A 25984-nucleotide genomic window follows, 5' to 3' on the forward strand; every position below is an offset into this window, starting at 1 on the left:
TCCACAGTTCCTTGCAATGCAAACTGAGTTAATAAGGCAGAAAACTGATATTTTTTTCTTCGAAATTTAGGCTATCAATGAAAAATAATCTAATTACTTAACTTTTAAAAAAACCCAACTGGGATAAAAAATAAGAATAATAATTAACTTATTTTCCCTTTTCCCTATCAGTCATGATAGCACTTGAGGGTCTTTGGTTGTTATTACTTACTTTGCTTTCTTTCTGTCAATTTATAGGAAGAGGGGTTTTTATAAAGGTTTTGCTCACAGTCGCAAACCAACCTCTCCTGACTCCTAAGTCTAGTTGTTTGTTTTGAACTCTTGCTTGCAACAGTTGTCCAGCTTACTTTTCACTATTGAGCAGTCCGTGTCAGTGTCGGTTATCTACCTCTGAATTTATTTTTATAAGTACGACATGTTTTTGTTACTCATGGCCATGTTGTTGGACAAGGCCAGAGGGGAGAACTGGTCACCCTACTGTAGTTTCACGCCCCTGCATACCCTCTGCATGCAACAAGGTACAGGGCCTGATTGTGGCAATCAAGTATTGTCGGGAGTCATAAGCCCCAATGATGCAGCCTTCATTGTGTCAGAGCACAATCGACTTAGATCCAGAGTAGCATCCGGTCAGGAGACTAGAGGATCTCCCGGACCACAACCTCCAGCAGCAAATATGATGCTTATGGTAAGACTGTAGAGAGAGTATTTTAAAATTGATAAACATTATCCTAGGATTTGGGTAATGTTTTACTGTATTACAGATTCTGATTTCGAACAGAAAATATATGTTTTCCTGTAGTAAACGTGATCTGACTGAATTTGACCTTCATTTCAACTGCAAACCAACAGAACAACCAATTCGACTAACTTTAAGTATCCGGACTGGTTGCTGTTAATACGGATGAAATGAAGGTGAAAACCGGTTAAATCACGTTATTTGCTACAGGAAAACATATATATTTTCTGTTAAAATTATTAAATATAGTGTATTTTATTATATATATTTTGTTAAAATGATTAAATATAATGATTTGTTCAATTTCGGTGTCACTTCACTCACGTATGTACTGCGAACGATAACATTAGCAACGTTACCAACGATACACAGCGTTACCAACGTTACGGTGATACACAGCGTTACCAACGTTATGGTGATACACGGTGTTACCAACGTTACGGTGATACACAGCGTTACCAACGTTGCGGTGTCATTACTAACGTTAGCAATGATACGGTAATATTATTATGTGTATTTTAAAAAAATTTTCCATATACCCTTTACACAATATATAAAAAAGTACAAAAAGGGTACAGAACCTAACAAACCCACCTAGCCTAACCTAGGGGTTCCCAGGTCACAAACCCAATATACTGTAATGCCCCTTGTTATATCACTTCACTCACGGTACGTTAACGTTAGTACTGTTACGATAACATTATATATAATGGTTCTTGTTTCGCCATTAGCTCGCTTCGCTCGCATGAAAATAAAACATCAAGCTCGTATGTACTGGCAAGCGGTAATGTTGAGCTGCGCACGCTAACATTAGTAATGTTACGCTAACATTACCAACGTTGAATATAATGGTTCCTGTTCCTCACTTACTATCACAGGAAAATAAAACATCAACCTCGTATGCACTGGCAAGCGGTAATGTTGAGATTCGCACTAACAAAATATAGTAAAACTAACACATTAAAGTTAAAGAAATTAATGACTTACTTTTATGACCGTGACAACGTAACTTGTGGGTCACGGGGTTGTTGTGACCGAGTGTATGACGACTTAACTGCTTTGCCTTAGCTTAGTACTGTATAGGTACTTGGAACACTGTAAAAGTTGATATATTACATTACGAGATTTAAGAAAATTATCAACATTGGAATTCACCAAAATACTTTCAAGTATGGATTACTGAAGTCGTTACACTTTTCTAAAACTTGGATCGTAAAATACGCAAAAAGACGTCACTTGAACTAACAAAGACCTGACTTGGGCAAAGGTTTCCACGGAAAAGGGATTGTAGGAAGTTGGGGGTAGGGAAATATTAACCCCCCTGTGCAAACTTTACATACGTATGGGTTTGTGATTGGTTAACGGAAAAGCAACGGAGTCTAGATAGTAAACATGAATGAACAGAATGGGAAACTTGTCCAGAGCAAGTATTTATGTGAAATCTGGGAGTGACAAGGTAATAACAAAATGTATAAAAGTAATATATGAAGATAAAATGGAATGTATGATAAAAAATATGCGGTGGGTATATAAAATGAGGTGATTTTCTAAGGTATCGGATAATAAAACGAGCAATACTGGGGTCAAACGTAATATGTATACGAGGGTATTACATAACTAATCAAGTAATAGACTTGAACAGAGCTGGTAGAGAGACGGATAGTTACTTTTCAATATTTAACTTAGCCGGTGATTATATAGCTGCAACTCTGTTGCCCGACAGACAACTCTACGGTAAAAACTCGCCAGCGATCGCTACACAGGTTGCGGGTGTGCCCAACAGCGCCATCTGTCGTCCAGATACCCAGTACTCAATGTAAACAAAGACTCAATTTTCTCTCTGTCGAGCTATCAACAAGACGTACTTACTCGCTGTTGCTAAACTGGAGTTTTTTCACAACTAATTGGTGAAGTACTTTATTCTAGTTTTGAGCTTTCGCTGTGCAGGGTTTCTCTTCACACAAATCCTTGAACTCTTTTTGATAACGGATTCTTTGTTGATGACTTTTTGATAGTTTTTTGAATTTCCCTTTGACCAATTCAAAATGGCTGACCCTTCTCAAGTCCCCAAATTTAGGAAGTGCAATGCTAGGGACTGTTCAAGGCGTCTTCCGAAGGCTTCTATCGACCCTCACACTGTTTGTTCCAATTGTCGGGATAAAACCTGTCAATTGGAAGATCGGTGTGAAGAGTGCGTTGGGCTTTCGGAATTCGATTTTATCGAATTTCAAAAGTATACACGTAGGCTAGAGAGAGATAGAGGTAGGAGAAGTTCTTCTCGTTCTATTGATATATCCTCTCCTCATGCCCCACAACCTATTCCTTCCCCTGTAGTGGTTGCTCCTAACCCCCCTCCTGGCACCCAGGAACCTTCGATGGCTGATATGATGCGTGCCATCCAGGCTCTGGGTGAGAGAGTTGAGTCCCTTGCTAGTGACCGTAATCAGCTCATGGCGGATGTGAAGGAGCTTAAGTGCAAAAGTGCAGTGGGAAGTGCTAAAGTGCCGAGTGATAGTATTGTGGATAGTGTTGCGCTTGAGGGTTCGTCTGTTCATGCCTGTCGTCCTCCTAGTCCGGGACCTCTTGCAAGCTCCCAAGTCCAGGGGAGAAGCAATGTCGTACGACAAATGGGTTCGAGAGGCTTTAATCAGCGAACAGACGTTCCCTCCGTGGTATCGGGCGTATCTACCCAAGATCGCTCCTACCTAACTAAGACGAGAGAGCCCATTTATACCTCGTCTTCGGAAGGTGTTTCTCGCAAGAAACCCTGGACCAAGGTCTCACGACCGTTAAAACGCAAGTCGGTCCCTTCAGCGCAAGTCCAACGGCCCGGTTGTAGCCACTGGGTCAGTTCGGACTCGCTGCCGTCATCAGATGACTGCTCACCGCCTAAGAGAGGCAAAGCGGTACCGCTTCAGACAGTAACACCGTCTGTCGCCGCACCTGCTCCTGTAGACCCTAAGTGGTCTCTACTGCAAGACATGCAGTCTAAACTGACGTCTCTAATGCAGGACTTTCGTGCGGAGAAGGTTGCTGCCGCACCAGCTAGTGCAGTACCTAGCCTACAACCTTCCACACGATCGGTTGTGCGTCCTGTGGACGCTGAGGTAACCTTCTCACGCACACCAGTTGAGAGAGTTCCGCCACCCATGCGTTCCAGTGTGATCTGCCAGCCGCATGTTGACGTTAAGCGACGCACGGAGGTCTCCGTTGACGTTCAGGAGGTTCAACAACCGTCAGAGTTGCTTTGTTTTGACGCGGTGCGTCAACCTCCGCAACCCAGTGTGGTTTCCACTGCGCACCCACATCAGTCCAGACAGTCTGGAGTAGACGCTGTGCGTCCCCGCGCTGCCATGGTTGTTGCCAGCTCACAGACTGGGCAGCAGTTCCATGACGTTGCGTCCGGCTCAGTCACGCATGCACCCGTGCGACCGGACTCAGCGAACCAGCCGTTACCCACTCCGTTGCCGTTTCCTCATCAGTTATCGGATGAGGGACTTTCTGATGATGATGTTGCTGCACTCATAGATGAACCACAATCAGAATTGGACGAGCCTAAGTCTACTCAACCCTCTTTGGACTTTAGGAAAGTTTTGGCCATTTTCAAAGAGATGTTTCCGGACCAGTTTGTTTCTGTGGCTCCTCGTTCTCCTCCGTCAGAGTTTGTGTTAGGCATGCCGTCTACCACTCCTGCCTTTAATAGACTCGTCCTCGCACGCTCATCCAAGAGAGCTTTGCGGGTGATAGGAGAATGGTTGCAGTCCAAAAAGAGTTTAGGGAAGACAGCCTTTACGTTTCCCCCTGCTAGACTCTCTTCTAGATCGAGCGTCTGGTATGCCACGGGAGAAGTTCTCGGCTTGGGAGTTCCTGCCTCTGCCCAGGGCGACTTCTCAAGCCTCGTAGACTCTCCCCGCCGCCTTGCCATGAGACGCTCAAAGATATGTTGGTCATCTTCAGACCTGGACCACCTTTTGAAAGGTATCTTTAGGGCCTTCGAAGTTTTTAACTTCTTAGACTGGTGTCTAGGAGCCCTAAGCAGAAAGATCTCTCCGACAGAGAAAGAGACTTCCTTGCTCATTATGTCCTGCATGGACAAGGCCGTACGTGATGGGTCTAATGAGCTTGCTGCATCATTTGTGTCCGGAGTCCTTAAAAAGCGTGAAAACCTATGCTCATTCCTTTCAGCTGGAGTTACACAGTGCCAGAGATCCGAGCTTCTTTTTGCTCCTCTTTCCAAGTGCCTTTTTCCAGAAGACCTGATTAAGGAAATAGCCGCTTCATTGATACAGAAGGACACTCACGATCTTGTTGCGTCCTCCGCTCGCAAAGCTACCCCTTTGCCTACCTTGTCAGCTAGACCAAGGATGGACACTCCAGCGTCCCGTTTTATTCCGCCCTTTCGTGGCAGAGCCTCCAGCAGAGGAGGTGCTCGTGCCGAAGGGAAACGAGGAAAGAAGAAAGGAACCAAGTCCTTTAAGGGCAGAGTCTGACTGCCAGCTTCTTCAGACAGCAGTGGGAGCCAGACTCAAGAACTTCTGGCAGACCTGGGAAAAGAGAGGCGCAGATGCACAATCTGTGAAGTTGCTCAGAGAGGGGTACAAGATCCCGTTTGTACGGAAACCCCCTCTAGCAACGTTTCCCATCGATCTCTCTCCCAGGTACAGAGAGGAAGACAAGAGACAAGCCTTGAAACGGGAGGTGTCTCTTTTACTAGAGAAGGGAGCGGTGGTCAAAGTCTCGGACCTTCAATCTCCGGGATTCTACAACCGACTCTTCTTGGTGTCAAAGAAGACAGGAGGGTGGAGGCCGGTGCTAGACGTCAGTGCTCTGAATGTCTTTGTCACAAAGCAGACGTTCTCCATGGAGACCACAAAGTCAGTCTTAGCAGCGGTCAGAAGGGAAGACTGGATGGTCTCTTTAGACCTAAGGGACGCCTACTTCCACGTCCCCATCCACCCGGACTCCCAACCTTTTCTGAGATTCGTTTTCGAAAAGGTTGTCTACCAGTTTCAAGCCCTGTGCTTTGGCCTAAGCACAGCTCCTCTTGTGTTTACGAGGCTGATGAGGAATGTAGCCAAATTCCTTCATTTAGCGGACATCCGAGCCTCCCTCTATTTGGACGACTGGCTTCTCAGAGCTTCTTCCAGTCGTCGCTGTCTGAAGGATCTAAAGTGGACTCTAGATCTGACCAAGGAATTGGGTCTCCTTGTCAATATGGAAAAGTCACAACTGGTCCCATCCCAAACTATTGTGTATTTAGGGATGGAGATTCACAGTCTAGCTTTTCGGGCTTTTCCGTCGGCCCCCAGAACAAGCCAAGCCCAGTTATGCATCCAGAACATGCTGAAGAAGGAACGATGTTCAGTCAGGAAGTGGATGAGTCTGATAGGGACGCTATCATCCCTGGAACAGTTTGTGTCATTAGGAAGACTACACCTCCGTCCTCTTCAATACCACCTAGCATTTCACTGGAAAAAGGACAAGACGCTAGAAGCGGTCTCGATCCCCATTTCCGAGAAGATGAAGTCTTGCCTGACTTGGTGGAAGGACAGTATCAGCCTAAGAGAGGGTCTTCCCCTGGCTGTTCAGACTCCCAACCACGTTCTCTTCTCGGACGCATCGGACGTAGGCTGGGGCGCGACATTAGACGGTCGGGAATGTTCGGGACTATGGAACTCGAGTTAAAGGAGAATGCATATCAACTGCAAGGAGCTACTGGCAGTACATCTGGCCTTGAAAAGCTTCAGGTCTCTCCTTCAAGGCAAAGTGGTGGAAGTGAACTCGGACAACACCACTGCCTTGGCGTACATCTCCAAGCAAGGAGGGACCCACTCACTGACGTTGTACGAGATCGCAAGGGACCTGCTCATCTGGTCAAAAGGTCAAAACATATCACTAGTAACGAGGTTCATCCAAGGCAACTTGAATGTCATGGCAGATTGTCTCAGTCGGAAGGGGCAAGTAATTCCAACAGAATGGACCCTCCACAAGGATGTATGCAAGAGACTTTGGGCCACTTGGGGCCAACCAACCATAGATCTCTTTGCAACCTCGATGACCAAGAGGCTCCCAATATATTGCTCACCAATCCCGGACCCAGCAGCAATACATATAGATGCCTTTCTCCTAGATTGGTCGCATCTAGATCTATACGCATTCCCACCGTTCAAGATTGTCAACAAGGTACTGCAGAAGTTCGCCTCTCACGAAGGGACAAGGTTGACGCTAGTTGCTCCCCTCTGGCCCGCGAGAGAATGGTTCACCGAGGTACTTCGATGGCTAGTAGACGTTCCCAGAAGTCTTCCTCTAAGGGTGGACCTTCTACGTCAGCCACACGTAAAGAAGGTACACCAAAGCCTCCACGCTCTTCGTCTGACTGCCTTCAGACTATCGAAAGACTCTCGAGAGCTAGAGGCTTTTCGAAGGAGGCAGCCAGTGCGATTGCTAGAGCAAGGAGAACATCCACCCTTAGAGTCTACCAATCGAAGTGGGAAGTCCTCCGAAACTGGTGCAAGTCAGTATCTGTATCCTCGACCAGTACCTCTGTAGCTCAAATAGCTGACTTTCTCTTATACCTGAGAAAAGAACGATCACTTTCAGCTCCCACTATCAAGGGCTACAGAAGCATGTTGGCATCGGTCTTCCGGCATAGAGGCTTAGATCTTTCCAACAATAAAGATCTACAGGACCTCCTTAAGTCTTTTGAGACCACGAAGGAGCGTCGTTTGGTTACACCTGGTTGGAATTTAGACGTGGTACTAAGATTCCTCATGTCAGACAGGTTTGAGCCGCTACAATCAGCCTCCCTGAAAGATCTCACCTTAAAGACACTTTTCCTGGTATGCTTAGCCACAGCTAAAAGAGTCAGTGAGATTCATGCCTTCAGCAAGAACATCGGATTTTCGTCAGAAAAAGCTACATGTTCACTACAACTTGGTTTTCTAGCCAAAAATGAGCTACCTTCTCGACCTTGGCCGAAATCGTTCGATATTCCCAGCTTATCGAATATGGTAGGCAATGAGCTAGAAAGAGTCTTATGCCCTGTGAGAGCTCTTAAGTTCTATTTAAAACGAACTAAACCTTTACGAGGCCTATCTGAAGCTTTATGGTGTTCAGTTAAGAAACCATCTTTGCCTATGTCAAAGAATGCTTTATCCTATTTTATCAGACTGTTAATACGAGAAGCTCATTCCCATCTGAGCGAGGAAGACCAAGCATTGCTGAAGGTAAGGACACACGAAGTTAGAGCTGTCGCAACTTCCGTGGCCTTTAAGCAAAATAGATCTCTGCGAAGTATAATGGACGCAACCTATTGGAGAAGCAAGTCAGTGTTTGCGTCTTTTTATCTAAAGGATGTCCAGTCTCTTTACGAGGACTGCTACACACTGGGACCATTCGTAGCAGCGAGTGCAGTAGTGGGTGAGGGCTCAACCACTACAATTCCCTAATTCCATACCCTTTTAATGTTTCTCTTGAAATGTTTTTATTGTTGTTTTTTGGGTTGTCCGGAAGGCTAAGAAGCCTTTCGCATCCTGGTTGATTTGGCGGGTGGTCAAAGTCATTTCTTGAGAGCGCCTAGATTAGGGGTTTTGATGAGGTCCTGTTGTATGGGTTGCAACCCTTGATACTTCAGATCCTAGGGGTCGATCAGCATCCTAAGAGGATCGCGAGGCTCCGTAAGGAAGACGTACTTAAAAGGCAGAGTAATTGTTCAAGTTGACTTCCTTACCAGGTACCTATTTATTTTGTTTTTGTTATTTTGATAACTTCTAAAATGAAATAAAAACTCTTAGCTCATAAAAGTGTAAACATATATTGCTGGTCTCTACCCACCCCCCTGGGTGTGAATCAGCTATATAATCACCGGCTAAGTTAAATATTGAAAAATGTTATTTTGATAATAAAATAAATTTTTGAATATACTTACCCGGTGATTATAAATCAAAGGACCCTCCCTTCCTCCCCAATAGAGACGCAGTGGGACGAGGAGAAAATTGAGTCTTTGTTTACATTGAGTACTGGGTATCTGGACGACAGATGGCGCTGTTGGGCACACCCGCAACCTGTGTAGCGATCGCTGGCGAGTTTTTACCGTAGAGTTGTCTGTCGGGCAACAGAGTTGCAGCTATATAATCACCGGGTAAGTATATTCAAAAATTTATTTTATTATCAAAATAACATATTTCACGATTAGAGAGGAAGAAATCCTATTGGTGGAGGAAAAGTCTCTGCGAAGGGAGGCGGGGTTTTTGCGCAGAAGGTCGAAACCTGCTATGTACAAACGAACGTACAAGAGCGACTACAACCGGCAAGTAGAATGAGAAAAATTAAATGAAAAACACTGCTAATATTAGCATGATACGCTAACATTTGATCTACATCAGACGTTGGCAGAACTGGTTACTGTATTTTTTCATGAGACATAGCCTTTGCAACGCCACCTGTTTTGTCTTTTCCTCCGTTTATTATACATCCAAGAAGGTAATGTATAGGGAAGAAAAGGCTTGTTTTACATTTATATATCATTTCCCCAGTATGTTTTCCCCACCCAAAACCCTGAGTTCCCCCTCGGGGTCCCCCATTACCGTAGGATATTGATGTATATATATTTCTGAAACTATTCATTTGCGATGGGAACGAGTGACATTTTCGAAGAGAGCGTAATTTTTTTCTATAAGAAAAAGTAGTTTTTTTCCTAGGTTATATTGCCCTGTAATACACTACAATAATACCAGATAATTTATCGGTATTTGTTTACAAGAGCACACTCCATTTATTGAAAAATTATGTAGTCCTGCAGCTCTCCTCTTCTTGGACAGTAATTAGGAGGTACTTCAAATAGGGGGAAAGCAAAAAATGGCAAGATACATTGTTCAGTGGGGGAGGGGTTATAAAAAAACTAGTTGTTCCGTAACCGAAATACAAACCACGCTATTTAAATAGGGTATTACTTTCGGCGTAGCTGAAATGACGAGCCATTAGAATTTTAACGTAGGGAGGGGGTAGGGGAGGGGTAGCTAGCTATCCCTCCCCCCCTCACACACCGGGGACTAGCTCACTTTGCTTTTGGCTCGGGTGATGAACAGACGTATCTGCTCCCACCCTCGCTTGACAGCCTTTAATCTTTTTTTGCTTTTTCTTTGTAGTTGTGTTTTTGGAAGTTGGCCTCTATTATGCGAAGTGCCCCGGATTACCTGACCGCCCTTGTGGTACATATATGTCAGCGGTCGAAACGGACCCTCACACCTTACGACTGTTCTGCAGGGGCCAACGGTGTGATAAGGACAAAGTGTGTAGGGAGTGGTCTACTTCCCAGTGGGAGAGGTTTTCCCGGCGCCGAAAGAAGAAGTCCAAGCGGGATCTTTCTCCTTCAAGAATCTTGAAGAAGGAAATTTCCAAGGACTCTTCTTTTGTAGCCCGAACCTCCTCCGAAGCCCCCACTCGATTGGTCTCTTCCGAGAGGCCGTTGAGTGGTAGCGTAGGCCGTACTTTTGTTGACCGACCTCGGGGTTCGGGAGAGGAAGTTGCCTCCCATAGCGAGGCAGCTCCTCCTCCTCCTCCAGGGGAGGATTTGTCTAATAACACTGTTGCTAATGATGTTTTGTTTCAGCTTTGGTCTTCCTTGGGGCTTAAGGGTTCGCCCTCCAGGGAAGCCCTGTTTGACATAATCAGGTTGGGAGCTGCTGTCAAACAGTCGCCGGTGATAGCGGAGGTTGACCCTCTGTCTATCGTCGACGTTGTTGTTGCAGAGGCTTCCGACGAGTTAGGTCAAACCTCTGCCTTGGGTGCTGATGTTGCTGAAGGCTTAGTTCCCCCCTCCGAACATCCTTCGAGGGAAGAGCTAAGTCCAACGGTCTCTCCTGCAGGTGATTCTCCCCCTCGGGGGAGTTCACTAACAGAGACTCCTCTTCGGAGGACTGATGATGGTCTGCCTGCTGCCCCCAGAGGACGTATCCAACGTAAGGCTCGTTTTCCTCTTCTTCGCCGAAGAGGCCTTCCTTCTCCCCACAAGGGAGTTAGGAGGCGCCTCTTCGATTCCTCGCCATCGCAGTCCCCCGCAGAGGATTCTCCTCGCCGTGCATTGACCGTTGCAGCTGCATCACTGGATCTCTCTGCAGATCGTTCGCGATCTCCTACGCCTGCCAGACCTGCTGACCTTCCTTCTCCGTTCCTGGCTGCTGACGCGCAGTGGGCGCCCACGCACCCCGTTATCCAACGGGCACCGGTCCCTTCGGGGCAAAAGGGGCTTTCTCACATTGTGAGCAAGTCCCTTAAGTGCCAGGCATCCCCTGTGCGCCCACGTTCTCCTGCGCGCTCGCGCCCAATTGCGCGCAAGCGCTCTCCTGTACCTGGTGTTCCTGAGACAACGTTCCAGAGACATCCTGTGCCAGGGACAACGCGCCAGCGATCTCCTGCTGCAGAGTCGATGCGCCACCGCTCTCCTGCTCGCCATCGATCTCCTGGTTGCTAGAGCTCACCTGCGCGCCAGCGATCTCCTGTACGCCAGCGATCTTCTCCTCGCCAGCGCACATCTGCGCGCTCTGATCCTGATACGCGCCACGCGCGCCCACGATCTCCTGCGCTCCCTGATCCTGATACGCGCCACGCGCGCCCACGATCTCCTGCGCGCCCACGATCTTCAGCTCGCCAGCGCTCTTCACCTGCGCGCCATCGCTCGCCTGCGCGCCATCGCTCGCCTGCGCGCCCACGATTTCCGGATCTGGGCGCAGGAGGGAAGAATCATCTTTCGCCTTCTCGCCAGCGATCTCCTGCGCGCCCTCGGAACTTGCCCACTCGTCAGCCCTCGCCTGCACACCATTGCGCGCAGTCACCTTCGCGCACACATTATTTCAGCCCCTACTATGCGCTCTTCTAGAGGCCTCCGAGATCCTGTGCGCCCACACGCCCACGAGCAGTCACCTTCGCACGCAACTACACTTGCTGGTCCTACTGCGCGCCCTCTGCCTTCGCCAGATCGCGCACCTGCGCGCCACCGATCTCCTGCACGCCCGCTCGCACCATCTCCTGCGCGCCACAGCTCCCCAGCACGCCCACGCGCCCACGAGCCTGCTCGCCATAGATCGCCTGCGCGCCCGCGCGCACCCTCACCTGTGCGCAGTGGCTCATCTGCGCACCCTGCGCGCCATCGCTCTCCTGTGTGCTATGGCTCGCCTGCGCGCCATCGCTCGCCTGCTCGCCATCGCTCGCCCGCGCTCCCTCGCCCCCGCGCCCGCGCCTTCATCTCCGCACGCACACGTGCGCGAACGTTCGCCCGCGCGTGAACCTGGGATTATTCCATCGCGCGATTCCCACTGGGTTTCGCAGCGCGAGCCCCCGAGAAGAGACTTCAGGAACGAGAGCACCCAGGTCGTCTTCTTCACGTCGTCGTCGTCCCCCCCCTGCAAGCGCAGACCAGCGTGCTCTCAGGAAGAAGGGAGGTCTTCAGATAGGTCCAGGCACCAATCTTCTTCACTTTCTTTTTAGGCAGGCCCCGTTGTAGTATCTACTCCGAAGGATCGCCCGATCCCCTTCCCTCCAGAGGAAGTCTCTGACACTGCGTCTGTCAGTAAACAGCCATGGTTTGGGTCCCTTATCAGAGCTGTCGTCCAGACTGTTAAGCCTGCCTTCTCTGAGTTGGGCCTCAAACCAAGGGCAGCTCCGACCCCACTGAAGAGGAAGAGAGGAGTAGAGGTCGTGGTGACTTCTCCCAGGGTCAAGCTGGCTCCTAAGAAATCCGTAAGGAAGGCTCCTTCCCCCCCTCAGACTTTGTCTCCCTCTCCTGTGGATGAGGATTTTACGTCCTCAGGGGAGTCTACCGAGGTGAGGCCTTCTCCCATTGCACCAATGGGAGAAACCCCACCTCGAGCAGGAGAATCGTCCCGTGTTGGGGCGGAGAAGAGCCCTCAGACTTCGTTATTGGAGTCCTGTATCCCTCCTAGGAGGGAACCAAAGGACTCTAAGACCATATCTAAGTCTTCTTCGAGGATTCGACCGGAGCCAACGAGACTCGCGGAGAATGTTCACGTGTCCCCCCAAGTAGAGCCATTGGGGACGGGAGACTTTGCTGCCAGTCCTCCAGGGGGAGAGCAGCAGGAGTCAGAGCATGCCTTCTGGCAGGTCTTGACCCTGATGAAGCATCTCGACGGGTTCTCGGACCCCAAGATTCCTCCTCGTGAGGGCAAGGACACGGTCCTGGACCGAGTCTTTGGCACTCAGAAACCCGTTAAGGCCAGTGCGGCTTTGCCCTGGTCCCAAGGGGTGAAGAGTACCAGGGATAAGGTTGAGGGCCAGCTCTCCGAGCTCGCCTACTCCAGCCGTTCCACTGCTGGCAACAAGCTCCTCCCGCCTCCTCGTGTCCACCAGAGGAGGTATTTTGAGATCATGGAGGAGTCTTGCTTAGCTCTTCCGTTGCACCACTCTGTGGAAGAGCTTACCAAGGGAATCCCTCTTGAGAGACTCTCTAGCCGGCAAGTGACTTTCTCGGCAACAGAGATCCTAAGCCAGGAGAAGGTCGCGAAGTGTGCCATGCAGGCTACTTTGTGGCTGGACATCTGGTTGGGGTCTCTTGGCATCCTGCTGCGATCTGAGGATCTGTCCAAGGAGAGCACCAGGAAAGCCCTGGAGACCTTCCTCCTTTCGGGCACCCGCACCATTGAGTTTCTGGCCCACCAAGTCTCGAACTTGTGGGCCAATTCGATCTTGAAACGATGTGATGCGGTGGCAGAAAGGTTCCATTCGAAGGTCCCGGCCGTCGAAGTCAGCAGGCTCAGACATTTTTCCCTTTTGGGAAAGAGTCTGTTTGAGCCCAAAGATGTGGAACATGCAGCTGAGAGGTGGAGGAAATCCAATCAGGACTCTCTCCTCCAAAGGGTTCTCACAACGAAGCCCTACAAACCTCCAGCACCTCAACAACCTCGCCCGTCCAAGACGACGAAACCGGCAGTGGCAGCAAAGACGATGGTGTCCAAACAGCAGCCCTTTCCTGTCAAAGACAAGAAAGGCAAAAAGTCCTCCAGAGGAGGCAAGAATCCTAGAGGTAGTGGCCGAGGCCGCAAACATTAGGATTGGCATGTCCACCAGTGGGGGGATGCCTACAAAGTTGCGCAATCAGATGGCAGCAACTCGGGGCCGATTCCTGGACGATTTCCGTAATCAGTCAGGGATATCGCGTCCCGTTCACAACATGTCTACCTCCCCTGACAGCGAATCCAGTGTCGTTGAGCTCCTATGCCATGGGATCGGCAAAGGGGCTAGCCCTATGGGCAGAAGTCGAGACCATGTTAAAGAAGGATGCTTTCCAAGAGGTCGTCGACGGTTCCCCAGGCTTCTTCAGTCGACTCTTTCTTGTAAAGAAGGCGTCTGGAGGCTGGAGACCAGTCATCGACCTCTCAGCTCTGAACAGGTTTGTCAAACAAACACCGTTCAGCATGGAGACAGCAGACACAGTCAGACTTGCAGTGAGACCACAAGACTTCATGTGTACACTGGATCTGAAGGACGCGTACTTCCAGATCCCAATCCATCCGTCTTCAAGGAAGTACTTAAGATTCAGCCTAGACAACAAGATCTACCAGTTCAAGGTGCTGTGTTTCGGTCTCTCCACAGCACCTCAGGTATTCACCAGAGTGTTCACCCTGATTTCTTCGTGGGCACACAGGATCGGCATCCGTCTCCTCCGCTATCTGGACGACTGGCTGATCCTGGCAGACTCTGAGTCGACCCTTCTTCGACACCGGACAAGCTTCTGGGACTTTGCCAAGATCTAGGGATCATGGTAAATCTCGAGAAGTCTTCTCTGCTTCCAACTCAACGACTGGTATATCTAGGCATGATCTTCGACACCAATCTCCACAAAGCCTTTCCGTCAGACGACAGGATAGCAAGGCTGAGGAGGGTCGCAGATCCTTTCCTCAGACGAGAAGAACTCCCAGCCTAATCATGGTTACGTCTCCTCGGTCACCTTTCTTCTCTGGCCCATCTAGTTCCAAATGGTCGCCTCAGGATGAGATCCCTGCAATGGCACTCAAGTCCTGGTGGAATCAAGGTCACGATTCCCTGGACGTTTTAGTCCCTATGGGTCCTGCGGAACGAACGGACCTTCAGTGGTGGGTGACAGACGAAAACCTATGAAAGGGAGTGGCTCTTCTCGTCCTCCCCCCAGAATTGATGCTGTTCTCGGACGCCTCAAAAGAAGGGTTCGGGGGCCCACGTTCTGAACCACAGGACCTCAGGCCTATGGTCAGAATCAGAAAAGTGCCTCCACATAAACCTGCTAGAAATGAAGGCCGTATATCTGGCACTTCAGGAGTTCCAACAGTACCGGCGGGTCACTCCGTGGTGGTGATGAGCGACAACACCACGGTAGTGGCTTACATCAACAAGCAGGGAGGTACCTTTTCACAACAGCTATCCCATCTTGCAGTAGAGATACTGAGATGGACCGAAGTCCACTCGATTCCACTATCGGCTCGCTTTATTCCGGGCAAGAGGAATGTGCTCCCAGATAGTGAATACCGAGTGGTCTTTGGATCCTCTAGTAGCCAACAAAGTCCTGACTTTGTGGGGTTCCCCGATGGTGGATCTGTTCGCGATAGCCTTGAATTTCAAGCTTCTGCTGTACTGCTCCCCAGTCCCGGACCCCAAGGCACTCTGGCAAGATGCCTTCCAACAACGGTGGAACAACATCGACGTTTACGCCATTCCCCTGTTCTGTCTGATGAGAAGGGTACTCAACAAGACCAGAATATCAGTCAACCTGTCAATGACCTTAGTAGCTCCACTATGGCATTACGCAGAGTGGTTCCCGGGCCTTCTGCAGCTCCTGACGGAACTCCCGAGAGAACTCCCTCCTCGACACGAGCTACTCAGACAACCACACACCAACATCTTCCACAAAGCCGTAGCATCGCTGCGGCTTCACGCCTAGAGACTATCCAGCAGCTCCTCACAGAGAGAGGCTTTTCGCAACAAGTTGCGGAAAGGATGTCTGGACACCTGCGAAAGTCATACGCAGGGGTCTACCATGCCAAGTGGAGAGTCTTCTGTGGTTGGTGTCGTGGAAGGGGTATCTCTCCACTCGATGCCACTATACCAGCAATAGCGGAGTTTCTCGTGTATTTGCGGTAAGAAATGCGCCTTTCAGTCTCGGCAGTGAAAGGCTATCGCTCAGCCTTAAGTCTTGCCTTCAGGCTCAAAGGAATGGACATTTCTTCCTCGCTGGAACTTTCTCTACTCATACGAAGTTATGAACTTATCTGCCCTCAGTCGGAAGTGAGACCTCCTCCATGGAACGTGGTTCGAGTCCTCAGGTCTCTTAAGAGATCTCCTTTCGAACCATTACGCCAGGCTTCTGATCGCCACCTGACTTGGAAGACGGTGTTTCTACTTGCTTTGGCCTCGGCCAAGCGAGTCAGCGAACTTCATGGTCTCTCGTATGACATCGCCCATTCAAGGGGATGGGGGGAGGTAACGTTCAGATTCGTCCCTGAGTTTGTGGCTAAGACTCAAAATCCAGGAGTGCCGGACCCTCGGTTCGACTCTTTCCGGATTTTGAGTCTCCGTTCTGTAACAGATGACCCAGATCACCTCCTACTGTGCCCAGTAAGGAGTCTGAGGCTCTACCTTAAGAGAACAGCTGTAATTCGTCCTCGAGTGCAAGCATTGTTCGTGAGCACAGGAAGGACGGAGAGGAGGGTCACTAAGAATACAATCTCAGCATGGATTCGCAGGGTTATCCATCATTCCCTGAATCCAGACCCTCCTCCGTCACGTAGCCCTAGAGCACATGATGTCAGGGGCATCGCTACGTCCCTGGCATTCAAGAGAAACTACTCAGTGACGCAGGTTCTACAAGCAGGGGTTTGGAAGGGTCAAACGACCTTCACAGCCCACTACCTGCAAGACGTGACCCACAGGAGGCTCGATGCGTTCTCTATCGGCCCTGTGGTGGCTGCACAACAGCTGGTTTAAACCTCAGGCTCCTTAATGGACAAGTAGCAGAAGGTTGAGGGCATTGTTACCCGGTTTTAGTCTGCATGAATGAAAAGGTATGCCTGGCCCTTATTCTTTTCTTCATTCTCCCCTCTCTTGGAGAAAGCAGCATCCTGGGTTCTCTGCACAGCTGACCTCAAACCACTGCAGGTAAACCATGTTTCCTTGTGTTCCTAGTATTAAGATAATACTGTCACGTCCCCCATACCCTTACGAGGTGGTATTGGGAATGTCCTAACCTAGAATTCCATTTAAAGGACTCCAGGTCAACTTCCTAGGACGAGTCACACTTAATTCCTTCACACACAAGCTTACGTAGGCCGCGATCCTTGCAGAGCACGGCACTTGCGAGGTGCAGGGACTCTTTATCATTGAGTACTGATACACTCAGATACTGAGTCCCCGAGCAAAAGCCAAAAGCCAGTAACGGCTGGGACTTACCACCCTTCCTAAGGGTTAAGTCACCCTATTTAAATAGCGTGGTTTGTATTTCGGTTATGGAACAAATGACAAATTCGTAGATAATTTGTATTTTTCCTAACCATACAAACCTTAGCTATTTAATCAAACTTGCCCGCCAGTCCTACCTCTAAGCAAAGTGAGCTAGTCACCGGTGTTTGAGGGGGGGGAGGGATAGCTAGCTACCCCTCCCCTATAGCAAGGGGGGGAGGGATAGCTAGCTAGCTACCCCTCCCCTATAGCGATGGGGTAGTAAACCATCGTTAAAATTCTAATGGATCGTTATTTCAGCTACGCCGAAAGTAATACCCTATTTAAATAGCTAAGGTTTGTATGGTTAGGAAAAATACAAATTATCTACGAATTTGTCATCTTTATTTCCTCACTAAACGACCTGAAACTGACATCGTCAACATAGTCAACCTAACAGAAGTTTGTGATGTCAGCGTACATAACCAGAAGTTCGTGATACCGGCGTACATTTGATATATATTCAAATTATTGTACAAGAAGAGGAGAGCTGCAGGACTGTATAATTTTGGAGTAAATGGAGAGCATGCTCTTGTAAAAGAAATAAAAATTTATCTAGAACCGAATCTCGGTAACCCGCACAAGTTTTACCACATTAGCAACCATGATACCTTCTATTCTGTCTCGCTGTTGGTAACACTGATGGCTCAGGTACAAGCTGACCTCCCCTCTGAATTCAGTTGCTTCTGATCGATTGGTCGAATAACAACCATTCACTCCTTTAGAGTTTCAATACCCTTTTGGCTTCAGCTCTTCAATCATAATGGATTATTGGTGTCTTATACTTATTATCACATTAGCGGTGCTTTGTTTATCCTGTTTGTTTGCCGTTAATACATTGTGAAAAACGAAATATATAGATAGGAAAAATACAAATTATTTTGCATTTCTGTATTCTTGATTTGTTCCCATACTAACAAACCTTCCTTTATTTATGTGGATATTCTTTCAGCGGCAGCTGGAGGTAGCCATTAGACTTTAATTGCGAGGTGGCAACTGCCTAACCGCTTAGCGGGTAAGCAGGGGGTGGCTGGGGGTTACCCAGCCGCCTCTATATATATACTCTCACAGCTGTGAGAGACGTCACTTTTTCTTTTGGCTCAGTAGAGGTCGGACGTGTCCGCTCTCCTCCTGACTGTCATTGGACTTTAATTTGGCTGCTTTCTCTTTTTAGGTGTGCGTGTCCTTCTGCGATTTCCTTCATCATGCAAATGTGTCTAGGGCGAGAGGGTGCCGTCGTTCGACACCTACCCCCACTCTCTGTGTGCTACGTGTCAAGGGCATCGTTGCTAATAGGGTTCGCCCTGCGCAGAGTCTAGGGAGTGGTCTGCCTCCCAATAGGAGAGGTTTGGAAGGAGCAGGAAGAAGAAGGCATAGTGCAATCGTTCTCCCTCAGGGGGTGAGCGGGACGTGTTCTTCTTCTCGCACCCTTAAATCTGTCAAAAGCTCCTTCTCGCGTGCGCGCGTGCTCTCATGAGGGACGAGAGAGCAGGAGCGCAGATCGCTAATGTTCTAGGCAATCCCAGGGTGCTGGGGGTTTGTTGCTTCCTATAGAGGAGCACCTTCTCTTCCAGCTGCTGGCGAGCCTTTTTCCCTTGCAGATTTGTTTCAGGTATGGTCGTTCACGAGGTGAGCGGGACATGTTCTTCTTCTTCTCGCACCCCCAAATCTCTCTCAAAAGCTCCTTGTCGCACACGCTCTCATGAAGGACGAGCAAGCAGGAGCGCAGATCGCTCATGTTCTAGGCAACCTCAGGGTACTAGGGGGTTGTTGCTTCCCCTAGAGGAGCACCTTCTCTTCCAGCCGCTGGCGAGCCTTTGTTCTAGGGTTGCAGGTGGCAGGGGATCAGCACACCTTTCACCAGCAGCACTAAGGGATGAACATCGCCATCGCCTCGCAATCTGGGACTTCATCTCCTGATCGTCGTTCTCGATGATTGGAAGATGGTAATGATTGTAGGTCGTCACGATCAGAGCGTTCGTCGCCTAGAAAACTCTCACGCTCTAGAGCTTTGCTCTCACGAGACCGTAGGTCTCAATGCTCTCTTGGGAGGCATTCCTCTTCACGAGAACGAGTTGCGATCTCGTTCTTGACAATTGCGAACATCATGATCACGAACCGTGCGTTCGCGATCAAGGTGTAGACGTTCCTCATCTAGAGGTAGAGATAGGCGTACGAGCATTCCATCAGCGCGTAGCCCTTCAACCAAACCTTCCAAACAACCTAGGACGAATCCTGCTGATGAGCTTGACCACTCCTCAGACAGGCATCCAGCTAAAACCTCAGTGCCTTAATTATATCGTATGATATCAGGGGACGTATTTCTTGATACGACACATGGCAATCTTCACCCTGATTACAGTTTTCGCTCTGAGGGGGAAGAGTAGCAAAATTGAAGGAGAGCCGTCATCAAGGTTACCCGGTGGATCCACTTTCCCGCACTACTACGGCGTAACCCATTCCTTTGATAGTAGCCAATTAAGCATGGTGTATCTCCCTCTTGCTCTCGGTTTTGTTATTATTTCAAGGATTATTACCATGCATTCTCCAGCATCTTCATCCTCTGGAAAGTTGAGTATTTAATCTTTCGTGTGTATAATTTTTAGCTCCCTTCTCACAGCTAAATTAGCATAATTTAGATGTGTTTAGCAGAGCACAGCCTTCACCGGAGGCGGCCATTTTGGACCGCTGTCGTACGCCATAAAAGCTTTATTTAGTTAGCAGTACGACGTCCCCGGTATTTAGTTTGAATGAATTATAGCTATTTAGGCAAATTATACTAGTGAAGATCGGATTATACATGTAATATTTCCTCTTCTGTGAAACGTTTCGATCGTATACGATAGGGTCTCGGTGACGTAGCGTACCGAGATCCCGACTCGAGTTAGGCTAGCCTAATGCGTTTTAGTATACTTTAATAACGTTATCCCCGTTTATCCTCTGGTATCGTTTTATCAATTCAGTCGGAGATAGCATATCTCCTAGAATTACTAACATAATTCGATACTCGTTTCTTTTAGAGATTTAAGGATAAACCCTTTCTTCCCTCTGTGTGCCGCCATTAGGCGACAACCCTATCTTGGTCTTGCCATAGGGTAGTGTACTCCGGCTTGACTGGGATAGTGTTTCTGTCTTTCCTCTTTGCCGGTGGGTATCCCGGCTTTGAATTACGACAGTAACTCAGAGTACTCAGTCTTGTTGTCGGCAACTCTACTGACGGGGATTAGTCATTCCCCTGCAGGTTCACAGTTGCAGGCATAGGAAGCCCGGCTTCCTTAGTCCACAACCGAAAGTGGTAGTAAAGTTGCCGCCACCTTCTCCCTTGTGGTCTAGAAGACATATCTTATATCCGGCAAGGTCTTAGGCTGAGGAATCGTTATTCCTCTGCCGCCCAAGACGGCGCCAGCATAGGAAACTATGTTTTTGTGTTTGTTGCCGACAGTAGGAGGCAGACATGCCGCCTTCTTACGACGCAAAATATAAGACCCTTTTCCTTCCCCTTCTGTCCTTTAGTGATGGCCTAGCCGTCACAACATCTATGGCTGGTATTCTACAATCTCCCTGCTTGCCGGGCGGCTTGCGATGCCGGCCGGGCTCCTACAAAGGCGGCTTGATTTCCGCTTCGACCTTCCCCCTAACGGAAGCAAGGCTTTGGGAAAGGTTGTGCCGGCCATGACGTCTGCTGGTGGGAGACCCTTATAACTTTGAGTTTTAAATATTAAACTTAGCTGGTGAATATATATATACAGTATAGCTTACGTCTCCGATGGTCGACAGATTCCAAAAACTCGCGAGCGATCGCCATGATGGATGCCGGGTGTGCCCACCAGCGCCGACTATCGGCCAGATACCGCATATACTTCTCCAGGAGTTCAGTTCTTCTCTGTCGAGTGTAACGACAACATTGATTCCGCTCGCGCTTAACCTCAAAGTTTTCAATTAATTGGTGAAGTACTTTTTTCATGGTTTTATGGCTTTCGCCGTGTTGGATTATTCTCAAGCAATACAATCTTCAAAAGAAATTCTTTTGAAAGGAGAGAAAAATTTTTTACCCTTGCTTTTTTAATCTCTCTCTGGATTTTCCATAGAGAGAAGATGGCCGACCCTTCCCTCGGTGTACGGAAGTGTGTTAAAGGCTTTTAGTTATTTTATCACTCTATAAATTATTGTTGATATTTATAGATTTACCTCTTTATTTTTTTTATCTCACCCGCCTTTATTAGGCCTCTTCGATTCTCTTTCCATTTATACTAAACACCGTGATAAATTTTATATTTTTTTTTTATAAGCGACCTATGCCTATTTTTTGTAGGCGGTCCTGACTTGGAAAACGAAGTTAAACAACGTTGAGCCCATTCAACTTTTATATTTTATATTTGTTTAGATGGATGAATATTTTTAGAAAATATTCTAAGAAATTTATTCTTTGAATAGTCTTAGTGCTGTTTTCAAAGATGATCTAACGTTTAGTTTATTTATGCTACGCAGTTTGCACTCTATCATTACGATAGAGAAAGAGAGAATCACGGTTTTACTTCGCAGAAAGAGTTAATCGATTTTGACGTTTTGTTCATTCTTCTTACAAACTGAAGTTTTTTTTTAATACTTATTTAAAGGAACATGTTAATTTTCATTTTCTTAGTCCTTTTAGTATTTTTCTTTAGTCAAATAACCTTTTATTGACGGAGAGTGAGTGAGCCTTTCTCTTGTGAGTGACAAGAGAGAGATAGAGAGAGAGAGAATGATCCAGATCTTTATTCTCGTCCCAAATCTCTATACAGGGAGTTTGGGAGTGAGTAACATTGTTCTTCTCGATTCAGATATTTACTCTCGTCCCAAGTCTCTGTACAGGGAGAGAGAGAGAGATAAAACGTAAGAGATTGAAAACGTAGTCCTTAGCGATCTAGTTTTTTTAGTCTCCTCCTAAGTCACTGATCTTTTTAACTTTATATATTTCCATTTTATTCTATATATATGTATACTGTATGTTTATTAATTTTTGCATGTGTGATACATTATGTACTAATGAGCTTACATTATACGACATATTTCGCAATTCTAACCTTTTGATTTAAGGGAGAATTGCGTGCTTCAGATAGAAATCAGCTTTATTTATGTCTAATGTGAAATTATTAGAAAATGCGAGTGTCAGTGAAGAAAGTGCGAAAAACATGTTCAGTGTTGCGGAGGGTTCGTCTGTTCGTGCTTCTCGCTTGCCTAGTCCGAGACCTCTTTCAGGCTCCCCTACCCCTGGGAGAAGGAATGTCGTAGGACCTAAAGGAGTGAGAGGCTTTAACCAACGAACAGACGTTCCCTCAAAGGTATCAGACGTTGCTCCTCAAGCACGTCCTTACCATAAGACAGGAGATACTAAGTTCTCCTCGTCTTCCGATGACTCGTTTCTTAAAATATCTTGGCATAAGGTTTCGAGACCGTTGAAACGTAAATTAGTTCCTTCAGAACAAGTTCAACGTCCTAGCTGTAGTCATCATGAGAGTCCCGTTCATAGCGATGACGTTCATGTACAGACGTTACCGACGTCACGATCTATTCCGAGTGCGGTTGATCCGAAGTTAAGTGTTTTGCTAGATATGCAGTTAAAGCTTTCTTCTTTAATGAAAGCTTACGATCCTGTTCCTGTGCGAAAGGATCCTTTGCTTGTTGTACGTCATGGTTCTGGAATACGTGATTCAGGTCTTCAACCTTCTAAACGAGATTTGTTACGTCATGCTGACGTTATCCCTAGTGTCAGCTTTGCTGTTAAATGAGATGCAGAGCATAAATCTCGATGTAACTTTGATCGACAGTCAGTTAAGTCGAGTCATAACTTTGATCAGCAGTCACTGCAGTTCTGCCGAGACTTTGAACGTCAGCCACCGAAGTCACAACGTGATGTTGAGCTGCAGACACCGCAGACACGACGTGACGTTGAGCGGCAGACACCGTAGACACGACGTGACGTCGAGCGTCAGTCACCGAAGACACGATATAGCATCAAACAGCAGTCACCGCTGTTACTACGTGACGTTGAACGTCAGTCACTTCAGTCACGACGTGTAGTAGAAAGGGATTTTGACGAAGGAAAAATCTATTTCTGGGGAGAGACCTGTGACGCCCGGTGAAAAGGGTCCTTCTTACACTTTTCTAATATAAATCTTCCAAATATACTAGAGAAAGATAAAAGCATGGAATGCAGAGGTTACAACCCTCGCGCGAACACCTTGTTGGTGTCGTGTATTTATCAAGGGCGAGTGGAAACCACTATTCACAGGCTGTCTTCCATTTAGATAATCCCTTCATCAAAGGGGAGGGCCGTGACAGGCCCTAGAGAATACAGTTGGGCTACGCCACCGACACCTACTACTCCCGCTCTCCAGGTCTTCCTTCTGCAAGAACATATGGCTTGGCAAGGAAAGGGTGGGTCCGTACAAAAATAGCCGGGAAGGGTTTCACCGGGCGTCACAGGTCTCTCCCCAGAAATAGATTTTTCCTTCGTCAAAATCCCTTTTCTGGGTCGATCTGTGACGGCCGGTGAAAATGTATCAGAGAATGCCTTCCAAGCCCAACAAAGTAATAACATAATGCGGAGAATACAATCACCATGTACGACAATAATATAATATAATAATGTAAGAAACGTCCAATTACCAACTAGCCAAATGACATAGGGAGCGTAAGGCTAAATAACTAAGACGACAAGGAATCAACTGAGTGTCAAATCGCAAAAGGCATCAAACCTTACATGTCTAAGCATATCTAAACCTTAAAGGAACGGTAACTAAAATAACAGTTAAATCATAGGAATTAAACATGGCAAATATCATAGGGCTAACGAACTACCCAGGAGAGTGACGACGTGGTGTGAGTGGCGGGTAGGAGGGAGAAGAGGAGAGATGAAAGAAAGGAAGAAGCCGAGATTAATGGAGAGGGAATAGGCTCCCCGCTGTCATCGTCGGGTATTTAAGGGCCAGTAAAATCTTTAGATAGTGGCGTAAGACAACCGTAGGGGATTTCCAACCCGTATATTTTTTGTTTAAAAATCATCAAAGTCCCTGTTCTGGAAGTAATTGATGTAGGTATCTACTGTCCGTATATCATGAGCCTGGGGAAATGATTCCGGATTAGTATGTTTAATGAAGTAGAGGATTTGTTGCCTGATGCCGTGAATGGAAATAGTACCTCCTTGTTCCCCGATAGCCAAGGGGCCAGACGAGCGGGTGGCAGTTCTAGCTAAAAAAGGCCTTGAGAGAAGTGACTGAACAGAGAAAAGATCCTGGGGAAGAAGAATAATCTTCCGAGGGGAGCACCTATTTTGCGGATCCTCATTTCTTAGCTAGGAAATCATTGTCTGGAGAAAGGAGTTCTTCGGCTGTAGGGAGGAAATCTATGTTTCCCGGGTTCGTGAGAGAGCTGCTAGTTCTGATATTCCATCACCTGAGGCCAAAGCCGTAAGAAATAAAGTCTTCCTAAGAAGAGTGATAAGAGCAGGATTCGTTGTCCGTGTCCGGCGCAAGTTTTGAGGACAACGTTCATAGACCAGAGTCCTTTTGTGGCCAAACCGAAGGTCAAAGCCTAGCACATGTTTTTGGAATAGATGAGAAATAGGAATCAGCTAGATTAATGTTAAACCCAACAAGGAAGATCTTCTTCAAAGCTTTCTTGATGATGGTTAAAGTGCTAACTGTTAGGCCTTTGCCAAATAAGAACCTCAAGAAAGAGATGTCTATATTCGGAGACATACGAGTATGGTCTGAACTCTTAGGGAATCTGCTAGTTGTTAACGGCCGAATCATATTGGCGAATTGTCGAGTCCCTATTGTCTGATTCGATGTAGAGATCGATTTCCGGTTCAATGTTCGCGTCTCTACGAGCCGCAATCTTCCTGTAGTCCACAAAGTCAGAGTTTCGGCTACCCTTGAGCAACCTGACACAGTGAGTTTGGATTACTTGAGTCAGTTTGGGGAACGGAATCCGGAAGGGACGGAGTTTCAACTCGAGGAGGAGAGGAAACCAACTGTTCTTGGCCAGTGAGGTGGTACCAAAACCACTGCCCCCCGGAAGGAACGTAGTTTGTGTAAAAGCCTCATTAGAAGATTCACTGGGGGAAATAAGTAAACCTTCTAATGGTTCCTGAGTATCCACTGGAATGAAATTATGTCTAGAAACCATTCTGACTCCAGTGGTTCCGTCCTGGCTAGTGAGTCTGCTCTCACATTCTGGACTCCCGCAAGGGGAGTTACTGACAGGATCCAGTTCTTTTCTGTTGGCCAGGCGAAGATAGTGACCAGGATCCGATTCAGGTTGGGTGACTTGGATCTTCCCCTGTTGACGCAGTGTACCACGTCTGTTCTGTCTGACACTACTCTGATGTGGCTCGACCTCGGAGGAGAGAGTCTCTTCAGGGTCAAGAACACTGCCATGACTTCGAGAACATTGATATGGGTCTGTTTCATGGCGGGTGACCAAGACCCCTGAAACATCTGATGTTCGGAGTAATCCCCCCATCCACTTAGAGGCGCGGCTGTATGGAATGTCTCTTGTGGAGGTGGGAATTGTAGAGGAACCGATTTGGAGAGGTTCTTCGGTTCGGACCATGGGCGTAGTCTCATTTTCAAGACAGAGGGGATCTTCGAGACCTTGTCTCTTAAAGGTACTGTAGCTCTCTTTCTCCAAACTCGATTGATGTCTTTGAATTTTTGTTATTGAAGTGAATTGGAGAAGGCCGATGATACTTTCTAAGGTTCTTCTGAACATCTGTTTGTGTTTGAG

The 25984-nt window shown here is 47.6% G+C and overlaps 1 protein-coding gene across 2 annotated transcripts in view; it reads left to right on the top strand.

The window, feature by feature from the left end:
- The first annotated feature begins 246 nt into the window (after positions 1-246).
- Positions 247-25984, top strand: part of LOC137630234 (CRISP/Allergen/PR-1-like) — a 273374-nt gene continuing 247636 nt past the window's right edge. The window contains exon 1 of one of the 2 annotated variants that reach the window (XM_068361692.1): positions 247-685. In XM_068361692.1, the coding sequence (XP_068217793.1) occupies positions 416-685 (270 nt within the window). In that variant the 5' untranslated portion in view covers positions 247-415. The remainder of the gene's footprint in view (positions 686-25984) is intronic. The other variant, XM_068361691.1, reaches the window with a different exon arrangement.

This window comes from Palaemon carinicauda, chromosome 38, assembly GCF_036898095.1.
Source record: "Palaemon carinicauda isolate YSFRI2023 chromosome 38, ASM3689809v2, whole genome shotgun sequence".
Classification (NCBI taxonomy): Eukaryota; Metazoa; Arthropoda; class Malacostraca; order Decapoda; family Palaemonidae; genus Palaemon; species Palaemon carinicauda.